This window comes from Ptychodera flava, chromosome 20 (assembly GCF_041260155.1).
Source record: "Ptychodera flava strain L36383 chromosome 20, AS_Pfla_20210202, whole genome shotgun sequence".
Taxonomy (NCBI): domain Eukaryota; kingdom Metazoa; phylum Hemichordata; class Enteropneusta; family Ptychoderidae; genus Ptychodera; species Ptychodera flava.
This window is the reverse complement of record NC_091947.1, coordinates 16,429,807-16,442,024: the sequence shown is the minus strand read 5'-3', so window position 1 is coordinate 16,442,024 and position 12,218 is coordinate 16,429,807. Positions and strand designations below refer to the sequence as shown.

General features: G+C 35.8%; 1 protein-coding gene across 1 annotated transcript; it reads right to left on the bottom strand.

Annotated features, from left to right (window-relative positions):
• Positions 1–346: 346 nt before the first annotated feature.
• Positions 347–12,218, bottom strand: LOC139120168 (oxaloacetate tautomerase fahd2, mitochondrial-like). The gene is made up of 6 exons (XM_070684328.1): positions 11,860–12,218; positions 8,735–9,011; positions 7,034–7,196; positions 5,465–5,573; positions 4,698–4,788; positions 347–2,169 (listed from the first exon to the last, which is right to left on the bottom strand). The coding sequence occupies exons 1-6, from the start codon at positions 12,126–12,128 to the stop codon at positions 2,107–2,109; spliced, it is 972 nt and encodes a 323-aa protein (XP_070540429.1). The 5' UTR covers positions 12,129–12,218; the 3' UTR covers positions 347–2,106.

The window sequence follows — 12,218 nt, the reverse complement described above, 5'->3', positions numbered from 1 at the left end:
GTTTCACTAAAGATAGCATTATTGAATACACATTTTACAGGAGAGTATTCTCAACTAATTCCAGTCTAACATTACTACACCGGTCATAAACTGATGCATTATTCAAACACCAGAGTTACATGGTTTGATTTATAATTATCCATTCTTATTTTCAATGAAAATGTAATATCATTGGCATGATCTCCCCTTGTGGTGAAAGGCAGATCAATGCTGCTCTTTATCGTTGGCGGTCTAGCGCCCTCTCTGTTCGATGTTCGAAATATTTCTTTCTGCGAAGGCGTTTCCTGCGAGAAGTGCTGATTTTTCGGTGTTGTTGACGAAATTAAACTGTTGGAATTGAACAGTTCCTGTCTAACAAGGAATTCCCCAGGCAAGTCCATTCAGGGGACAAGATTTCATTCTGTAAGAGTCGTCTAATTATTGAGTAGTATCATAATGAGAGAACAGATCTTGCAAATACTCTGTTCACTGTGGTTTGTCAGTTTCAGCACAACTTGGATATACCTGACATCTTCAAAAGTGTAAAAACGTATGTATTTGATGCAATATCAAAATAAAAGTTTGTCATAAATTGGCAATAGACCAATGTGGACAACTTGGCATCATTGATGAGATGTGAAAGGAAAACAATCTGTCCTTCCTATGATGGAAAAGTAACTCTGAAAATAGTCTGGTTTGTCGCAAAATTCTGCCGCTGGCTGTAATATACTGAATATAGGGTGACCTACATTTGTTAGCACTACACAGCTCGGCAAAATATTGAGTCATGGGCAAGACCGCTGATGCAAGTGAAATTTATTTGGTGATATCCCTAAACGGAATGAAGCAGATATTGCATGAGTACCTAAAATTGTTTGATTAAATAGTTTGAAACTATTCTTGATGTGGTTTACTAAAACCAAATAACAATAACGGTCTACCTTTCTTGCAAAACATGAGCTGGTAAGTATAAATTTTGTCAACTTTTAAGAGTATTAGTAAAGAACTTTGTCAATGACACTTTACACTTTGATATGCTCACACAGGCCAAGTTTTATTTTAAAGCCATAATGTTTCTTGCAATTTATGATAGTGCACAGGAAGTACATGTGTCTTTTAAAAAGCAAGGGTGCCTGCCTTGATGTAACATTACATGTACAAGAATGATATCAGTCAGACTAGTACTCCAACAAACTTATTTGCCATTGCTATGAACGTGCAAAGACACAGATCAAATCAAGAGGTTCTCTATTAAAGTCTGTGGCTACCAATTCGACAGACCTTTCCCAGGTTATCCCATAGTGCATTGCTGTGGCTGCATCTAACAGTCTGCACAAACATTCAAAACAACAAAAAGACACTGATTTTGTATTATACGACAGATTGTTATCCAAGAATGACACACATTGCGATGCCAAAAACGTTATTTTCCTATCCATCAGTGAAAAAATATGGGCAAGGCTGTAAACTGCCAAAGTGTTCTATGAGTAACATACTCTGCATATACCCTTCGGTTAAAATGTTCTATGAGTAATGTATGCTTTATACAGCATAGCGCACTGATTCAAACCTGTAAAGGAGCTATTTCCTTGGCTTGTGAACTGGCTTACCAACATAATTCAATGAAAGAACCTAATATTGAACGAACTACCAAAATACACTGCATGACACATGGATTACTGAATTACGATGAATATGTCTCAGTTAAAACCAATATATAATGCAAAATGCAGGGCAGATGAATATTCCACATTGATGAAGAACATTAGCATAAAATTTCAATGCCGAAACAATGCTCTTTAATATAATTTGCATAAATTAATACTAATCTGCCCCGTATCTTGCACTAATAGAAAACCAAATATTCTGCTCATCATCTATTGAACTCTTTCTTGTCATATAGCACTTCATAAGTCTGCTGTTCCATTATGAATATAATTTGTATTTAAATTAATAAAACACTTCCTAGGGTTATAAACTTCACGGGCACATTAAAACAAAAACAGATTGTGCGTAAATACAATGTACAAATGGAGGGACACAATCCAAAGACTGTAATTTTGAATGATTGTTGAAGATAGTTGTATTTGGAATAGGGTTCAGCTGGTTCTGTTTGACTTTATGTCCTTAAACTATCTTATTTGTCAGCGTTCCGATGCCATCTATTTCACACTCCACAACATCGCCTCTCTGAAACAAAAGCCAAACAAAGGTGTCTGTGAGAAGAGAGTCTTTGAGTCTATTACATTCCACAGATGAGCTGAGCCAAGTAAAAATATTTGTAAAAATCGTCTTCTAAATTCACACAGCAAATTTACGATTTAAAGGTTATAAACAGCAAGCGAGGGTATATGGTTGCAGATATAAGACCTCTGGGGGAAATTAGCATATTTGGCGGGGTTGGGGTGAAAATTAGCATATTTAGCATATTTGGTGGGAACTAATCACACAAATATGCTAATTTTCACCCAAGAGGTCGTATATCCAGAATCAAATACCCGGGTGTACCGTTTACAACCTCATATTCAAAGCCAAGGGTACAGTCATCCACAGAGTATAAAAACACTTTCTCAAGGAAAGAATTAACAATCGATATTTACTTTGGAGATTAATGTAAACTCTTTAATATTGAACCAAAGCCAGTTACAGCATACAATGAGATTTTGAGTGATAGCGAGTGCAACTATGAAGTGGGCTGGTCAAAATCTAGCGGAATAAACGTTGCTAAGGTACGTGGTTTATTGCTATGATATCATAATATCAAATTGAAATTCTGGCATGAAACATTAAAGAGGCATTTTTCTCTAGCTAGGAACTAGTGCCTGTTTCAATGATGCTATATTGTGAATTCAGCATTGCTATTTTCAAATTTCGAGCAATCTGATTGCAGTGTTTGTGCAATCAATACACTGGTATGATATAATCACTGATATTTAATTTCATTATCTTCATGTTAGAGACATCTCCACTAGGACATACAATCTGTTGCTGTTCATCATTTTTCAAGGATTTAATTTTGCAGATTTCATTTATCAGTGATAAAAGCAAAATTAAATCCAAGGGAATAACTTATGGTTTTACAGTTCATTTAAGTTCATTCAACATGTAAAAAATAGCAAAACTGTCCCCATATACATGGAGTGTATGCATGTTCAGTATATAATCTTGCAAAATGAAAATATATTGTTAATGACGCTTTTATTAGATTGAATATGGCTTACATGAGTGTCATTGTACATGTCCCTTTTCCACAAAAACTTGATCAACTGGTCAACCAAATCATCATACTTGATTACAGCATGATGAAATTATAGCTGGCTTGAGGCCTAAATCTGCCACTTCACAATGTTTTTATGACTTTATTTACGTACAAATATAGTATACATGTATCATGTTTTACTATTCACAAACAGATGTCTGCAGGCTTGTTAAAGAAACATGGCTACATGGATGCATTTCTTGCATCCTTGATAATAGCAGTCTGATCTTTTGATTTCAATTTTGATTGGTTTCAATCTTGCTGAAGGATAAACTTTAAAGAAACAAGTTCAGCATTTCTATGGTCCCTGTAGTGGACAGATATGGTTACTCACAGATGTCATATACTGGAAGATCAAAAAATTGTGATACATATTGTAAATATATCACATATGAGATATTCCGGGAAAAGAGCTGCCTCTATGGCATGCATGTTTATCAGAGAACAAACATGACGATTAACATGCTACTGACATTTGCACTGGTTCAGATTTAATCCCCTTTGATGTCAACGGTCACTAGAATAAGAGGTAAACTGGTTTATTTGGGTAGGGATTCAAATGGTTAATTAAGGGGTCAGAGTTCAGCAGTTCATTTCAGGGTCAGTCTACAAACAACTTAGGGACCGTCTCAGATTGTCGCAGAAGTTCAAAAAGCGAAATTTATTCGTTTAGGGGGGGAGGGGGTTTGACCTCCATTCAATTAATGAACTTCACTTTCGCACTTTTATTTTGTGATCACAAGTTTTCGTGTGTTTATTTTAAATTAAAGAAAAACTGCACACTCGTGCCAACAAATTTGTAACTGTTTCCATCTCGTTTGTGCCCCAAACACAATTTACCGATAGGAACATTGTATCCTAAACATTTCATTCATCAAATTATACAAAGACAAAAAGTATCATTTTTTTTTAAATGTGCTATTTATAAGCGTCTGCTCTAACCACTAGATGTCTTTATTCTCACTTGTTATGCACCTGGTCATAGTCGTTTTAATATGATTGAACATGCCTGGGCCCCCTTGTCAAAATTTTTCGCTTATTTACCGCCCCTACCAAGTACAAATTGCGTGTTCACAAAGACAAAGAACAGCACAAGAGATGCAAAAAGGGAAAGTAAAATAAAATGAAACTTTTATAAGGTAAAATGCCCTGTTAGTACTCAAATCTGATCGTTTACTTTAATTGTAATGTGGCAAGGGGAATACGTCTTTAGCAGCTATAGCAAAATGCAACATTGTACTCTCGAGATCTCAGGCAGACATGAACATTTCGCACTTTTGAACTTTCGTTTAGGGGGAGGGGGGAGGGGGTTTTGATCTAAACGAAGAAATTTCGTTTCTTGAACTTCTGCGACATTCTGAGACGGTCCCTTATCACTCTGAGACTGTAAAAGCACACAGTGAACAGAGAGAAATTGAATAACAACATGTTAAAATCATCATACTCATTAACGTCTTACCTTGAGATAGATAGGATTTGGTTTTCTGAAGACCCCTACGCCAGGAGGTGTTCCTGTCAAGATTATGTCTCCAGGCACCAGAGTAACAAACCTACAAAGATGTAAAATCAAGGGCAATACTTGTGGATTTATTGTGCATTTCATGAGTTGACTATATTAACTTTTGTTTTATTTGCTGGTTTTTATCAGGGAAGAAAAAAGTTGCCAACTGATAATATGTTGATGAAAATTTTGCTTCAATTGACCTTTGTAGTATTTTATGTTTAAACTTATGATCTGATTATAATAAGATTTGTTTACTTTCTGAAGGAATTCACAAAGTTTTTCAAACAAACACTTCAATAAATTACTAACATTCTTTGTTTACCTAACCTTTCACCTGGTATATATCAAAATCTGGAAAAGCGTCCCATCCTGCTCATTTTGAAACGCTTGGAGTAAATAAAGTTTTCACTGTCTTGTATTTGTGAAAATCCAAATTTTAATTTTTCTCCACAAAGTTAACACAGGGGATGGCAGCATCTTGAATTCTAAATGACGATAATTATGTATCTCGGGTAGCAACATTTGTGAAATGACGCTTGATTTTTACTCTTGTTTTGAAAGAGAATGGTTGCAAGTTTCCTTGCTCAAAGTGGAGATGAAAATTTGAGTCATTCACTGTTTCCTGGTGTGTGCTTCGTAAGTTTAACCACACTGTACTAAATACTCACTGCTTTGTACACCACAATCGTGCTTTCGCAGATGAAACAGATGGAAACACCTACCTTGATATAAAGGACACCAAGGTCTCCGTTTTAAAGATGAGTTGGTCTGTGTTACTGTTTTGCATGGTCTGACCATTCACTCTACACCGTATACCAAGCTTGTGAGGATCTGAAGGAAAAGAAAAGTTATCAAGCCTTTTAGATACATGTTGAAGGTTGGCATCCAGATTTTCCAAAACATAATATAATAATAATAATATTTATTTATTACACGCACTACACATACGTCTCAGTGCGATTAACATATTTAAAAGAAACAAACAAATACTAAAAACCAGCAAAAGCAATAAAAGAAAAACGAAAATAAACAATGTCAAAATCTGTCAGCACCTGTACCATTCTGGTACAATAAACAAAAGACGGTGATAAAAAATTTAAAAGTTAATTAATTATAAAAATGAAAACAAAAGACGGTGATAAAAAAATTATGAAAGCAGTAGAATAAATTAAAAAGTCCCAGTTAAAAAGTCCCAGTTAAAAAGTCCCAGTTAAAACCATACAGAAGATGATCCTAAAAACTCAATCACCAATAGAACTGATTAAAAAGATGAGTTTTTAAAAGACGTTTAAAACAGTCCACAGATCTGGCGTTGCGAATCACTGGCGGCAGCGAATTCCACAGAGCAGGTGCACAAACAGAGAATGCTCTCTGCCCGTATGCCTTATTAAAGTTTCCATGAGGTGGCACCAACCGCAAAGAGTCAGCTGATCTGAGATCTCTGACCGGGGTGTAAATTTCAAGTAAATCAATTAAATAAAGTGGTGCGAAGCGATGAATGGTTTTATAGGTGGTTAACAAAATTTTGAATTTGATGCGAGCACCAACCGGCAGCCAGTGCAGATCAATGAGAACAGGTGTGATGTGATCGAATTTCCGAGTCCGGGAGACGAGACGAGCCGCAGCATTTTGAAGTGATTGTAGGCGATCCAGCTGAGTCTTATTAACACCATACAGGAGACTATTGCAATAATCAAGCTGAGACGTAATGAATGCATGAACCATCTTTTCAAAACATGGGAAATGATGTGTCCAGATAACCAAATGTTATGGAGCATTGGAAAATTTTAACAGAGAAGCATAAAAAGCATTAAAAAAAAATTTATGAATTTCCTTGGCAAAATATATTAAGGTCCCACATTCAAATATAATGAAGCATTAGTTTATGAAAGACAAAAATCCATTTTAATATTAGCTTGTGAAACATGCCAATGCTTGTGTCACAAGAGGTTCATGTAGCAGTATTGCTTTTTTTTGGCCATGTCCCGCAAAAGATGTAACAGACTGTCCCTTAAGGTAGAAAGTGCCTCGGCATTTTGATCAAATTTTTCCAATTCTTTTCTGGTCTTGGTGTCAGAAAAACTCTATTTTTCTCCATAGATTAACACAGGAATGGCAGCCATTTTGAATTTCAAATACCGGTGATTGTTTCTCCAGTATCAAAATTTGTTGACTGATCCTCAATTTTTACTATTGATTTTGAAAGAGAGTTGTTGAAAAATTCCTTGAGACAGCATTGAGGAAAAATTTAAGTCTTTCACTTTCAAGGCACATACTACCTTAATTGTTACCTGGTAGCTCATCTTTGGTCACTAAAACTGGTCCAATAGGGCAGAACGTATCCATTGTCTTCCCCAGCAACCACTGCCCAGCATTTTTCTGTAACTGCCAATCACGTGCGCTGACGTCATGTCCAACTGTGTAACCAATGACATGGTCCATTGCTTCAGACTCCTACAGAATATGAAACACACATCTGATATTCATATCTCACACACACTTCTCAACCTATCAACACAATGGAATAATCCACTCACCTGATATGGTGACTTTCTTATATTGTTGTGAATACCAAAACAAGTAAATTCTCTGTTTGAAAATACTGCAAAGTGGAAAGAGCAAAACCTTAAAAAACACAACAAATGTAACAAAATTGCAAGTTGCCTTCATTTGATATAATTATTGCTTTTACAATGTTCACATTCATCAGGCATTGAATCTGTGGGTATTGATATGCATTACCACATAGTTCAATGGATGGAATATTACTAGTTGTAACATTGACAGTAGAGTTTCCCTACTGTCTATGATTCTCACAAGTGTTTAATACTGCGAAAAAGAAGCAATGGCTTGATTTGTGACAGAAAATCACTTAAAAAAAACATTTTTTCTTAGAAAAGTCTGTATTGGCTTTTCAAAAAAATCCCTAAAATCCTACATTTATGTAGACACCAACAGAAAATGTATCGTCTGAGGCCTACTCTAATTTTGGGAAACTTCAGCCAATCCAGCCCATTAGATCATAGACCCTCAAGGGTCTATGATTAGATTAAGTAGACCAGGAAGACAACAAACACATACCTATACTTGTCATAGGAAAGCAATTGATGATGAGTTGCCAGACATTCTATATCCTGTAACATTGCATTATCAGACCATTTAAAGACTGTCATAATGAAATACCCTAAAAATTATCAACACAATTTGACAAATGAATTATTTAGTTGGATACACTCTGCATATCATTGAGTGTACACAAAGTTCACCTTGACAAATTTAATTTTGTAATCCTTGTTGAAATCTTCATATAACCATGAAAAAATTTCACATTTTCCATTTTTGTGCTCAAAGCAAGAAATGTTTTTGCTCATTTATCTATAAATGTTTTTGCTCATCGATCTATTTATGTATGTATTTCATTTATTTATTTATTTATTTATTTATTTATTTATTAACAACAGGTTGATTAATTAACAGTCTAATTAATCAAATCAACTGGGGTAAAACATAACTACTTAAAATGCATCAAGGAGATAAAATTAACAAATGATGTGAACAGAAGAAAATTACACATGTCAAAGAAAATGTAAAATTATAATGTTGTTAAATATCTGGATGGTTTATTTATATCAAATTCGATTGTAACTATGTCTATCAGATTGATATAGATATATGCACAGTAGCAGGTCCAGAAAGAGCACTGTGCAATGTCTGACTGCAGAATGATAATTAGCACATGTCTGGGCTGAAAGGTGTAATAGGAGCAGAGGATTAGGAAATGAAATATTGTGAACTGATATTGTCGCCTTCACATAGGTCCGAATGGATAGAATCTAAAACAGGAGTCAACCTGAGTAGGATACATGTACAAACAAGCAACATGGGAGATATTTTATAAACCAAATACTGATTGCCGGGCGAGTGCAATCCAGTCAAAACATGAGACAAAGAACAGTTATATAAATGCTTCCAATTTACATTTTTAATAATACCTTGATATTCTTTCCTGCTTTTCCGATGACAATGACCAATTCAACCTCCCAGTCTATGGCATCAGAAACATCCGGATACAGTATATCATCTCCTGGCCCGATGATGCAACTGGAAAACTTACTGAAGATGACAGGTTCTGTGGGAATCGGGGCTCCTTGCTCTTCGCAGTGGTCTTTATAGTTTTGCCCTACGCATAGTACTTTGTCCGGCCGTGTGACAGGTGCCTGTATCTTAATTCCATCTCTCTTGACTATATTTTTCCCAGATACTGCAGCTCTGCAAAAACGAAAAAAAATTCAATACTGATAAAACAACTGTCCTTCACAATACAAATGGTTGAAAGGTAGGGTTTTATATCCCAGACAGGGAAGGGCTCAATAATAACAGACTTCCTGTCTACATCCTAAAAATACATCAAACACGCACATTTAGGATTCTGTCATATTACAAAAAAACAACTTTTAATGCATAAACAGTTGATCACAAGCCACATTTTTCAACGATACAAAAAAATCTTACAAAATTCACACTTTACTTGAATTATAGACACTTATAAAACACTATTTACCCATTCCATGTCAAAAATTGTTCATTGTTTATGTGTATCTGAAAGTATTGTGGCATTTGTATTAGTCTTACTGCTAAAAATGATAAGTTTTATTGGAGCCCTCTCAAAGAAGTGGCTCCTCTGTGGTAAAAATTGTCTCTGATAAACATTTATTCAGGCAAATTTTCATTACTTTCACTTTGTGCCCCATCGGTTTATTGCCCTATCAGTTTATTGCAATTGTATTACCTGTAAAAGAATAGATGACAGCACTTGGCATTGTGACAGAGGGCCTTTCTTGAAAAATACCTGGAGCAGTACATCAATGTCATGCATACTTGTTTCTCACTGACATTTTTAAAGCAAGGCTAAAAGCTATTTATATAGTTCATTGTAGTAATTTCTGTCATCTTAAATCTGGCGTAAAAAAAAAATATTTTAAATTTATGCCATGATCTCAGCATTTTGGCTGATCAGAAAAATTATTTGCATATTTATAGCCATTTAGACCGTGCGATCAAGATGGCCACTTCAATTTTACCTTGTATTTTAGTGGCTGGAAAGGCTAGAGTGTCAGTTATAAACTTCAATAAAACTATTAAAATATAAAAGGAGTCAACATTCTCTGTGGAATAAAAAAAAACTAGATATTTGGGGTCAAAGGCATTGCAGAGTTATAGCCTGTTGAAACTTCTAAAAAACTGACCAAAAAAGAGGAAGTTAGGGAGTCCTCAGTGTATTAACTATGGTAGAGGTCCCCTAGCTTTTAAAAAATGTTTGAAAAGGGAAAGCCATTTTTTGCTGTTTTTCAGGAAAGTTTGACAAGGCAGTGCTTGCATTCAGAATGCGTGACAGCTATTGTAAATGCATTTTTAGATTCTTTGAGTGTCAAAGAGGTGGCAAAAGTGAGATTAACCAAAAAGACTGCTCTGTGACTTCAAAAGAGGGGTGCAAATATGGCTTGTTTTCAACATTTTTGACAGAATAAGAGTTTTCCTACATAATTTTATGCCAATTTAATCGAATCTTTGAAATGATATATGGACATGGAATTTTTACAGCCTATTAGCAAGGTTACAGACAAGATGACTATGGCACAATTTTCCTGTATTTGATGTCCTTTTTGAAAAATCACATTTTGAAATTTGAAAAAATTTAAATATTTTTTGATATGTAAACCTATGTAAAATCATAAAAACAACTTGTATTTACAAATTCTGCCGTACACATCTTACAATTAATAGTGTCAACATATTTATAACTAATTTGGTAGTATCAAGTACTATCCAATTATTATTAAATTCAAATATGTAAAAAAATATGAAAAATTAAATTTTAATATTTACTAGTGTCATATTTCAAAACCATGGCTGCAAATATACAAGTTTTATGTTATTTGGAGAAAGTATTAAGTAAGGGAGTTATCCTGAAAATTTGAAGTAAATATCTTGATTCTAACACTTGAAACTTGACATTAACTCCTAGAAAAGAATTGGTGCAAAAATAGCCTTTCCAGCCACCTTAAGTCAGGGATATGTAAGATGAAATATATTCAAAATTAGTATTGAGAAAGTTGGACATAATTTTGATTGATTGAACTAAAATTGAATACAACTTTGTATGCATACAGCCTTTTGTGTTGCAAAAACTGGCAAAAGTTCTCTAATATTTTAGCGTATATTCTGATTTGACTAAAGTTATGCACAAACATTTTGCATTTTTGCACATTTAGCCTTAGACCCTCAAAGACATTGTCTTGAAACTCGCAACGCCCTGCCATCCTCACCCACGGCTCGTATCTATCACATTGTCCAGTCTTGGCCAAGTAGTATTCAGTCTTGTCAAACATGCCCAAAAAAGTTCCTGGTGTAAGTGAAGCTTGGCTCTGAGTACTCGGGTCGGCAAAATATTTATACGTTCCGCCTCCAAAATGCTCACATTCTGTCCACAGTCCCTCGTGGGCTAAACGGCTCTGGGACTATTCGCCCCATAGACGAGGGTACATACGCGAGAAAAACCCGCTTACGTACACTCGTCTATGGGGCGAAGTCCCAGAGCTGAATAGCCCACAAGGGACTGTGTTCTATCCAAGAAAGGTGGCTGAAAGCTATATGGTACGCGTGTCGCCCTGCTGGTCACTATAGTAAACGGGATACCATGTACTCTGGGGTTTATATGTGGAGATAGCGTGAGTTCGTTCGGAGCCTGGAGGCTGGTGGGACCATGGTCTGTTGTAACAGCTACACGAGACATGGGAAAGCTCACGTGATGCATAGTTTCTCTTTACAATATTGTATTGTTCGTGGTACGTACATCTGAAAGTCTGAAAGGGTCTCCGGTTACCATCACTTTTGTTGTTCGCTTTAAACGCATATTCAAACTTTTAAAAAAGACACGATCGAATGACAATGAGGACCGCTGACCTGCTTTCTAGGGTTAGGTCTGAGAATGAAAAATCTGTTTTACAAAAATGTCGCTTGCACTTGCAGGTTCCAGTAGCTGAGCTACAGCTTGCAATACATACGGGCAAAATACTAGTGTATGCAAATCCAAGGAAGAGCATTAAAATGTCCTTACGTTTTAGCTGATTCGAGTAGTTCAGCACCGCCCCTAAGAAATCCCGTCATTTCACGGGGAAAAGTGATATCACACGCCGACAAATCGACAACATCGCCGCCTTCGCTCAACTCAACGCCAACTCTGGGGAACACGCCTCCCTCTTCAACAAACTGTACGAGCCGCATATCAAGACCGGAACTTGGTCTAAAATTTCTTGTGAAAGACGAAGCGCCTAGAATAGCTTTCAGGCGATCTCCACGAAGGATTCGGTGAAACCGGCACAGCATAGAATGGCTGTTACCTGTGAAACCTTGACGAGGTTGGACACCCTATTGTCGAGACTGCAAAGATAAATGTGCATCATTCATACTCATATA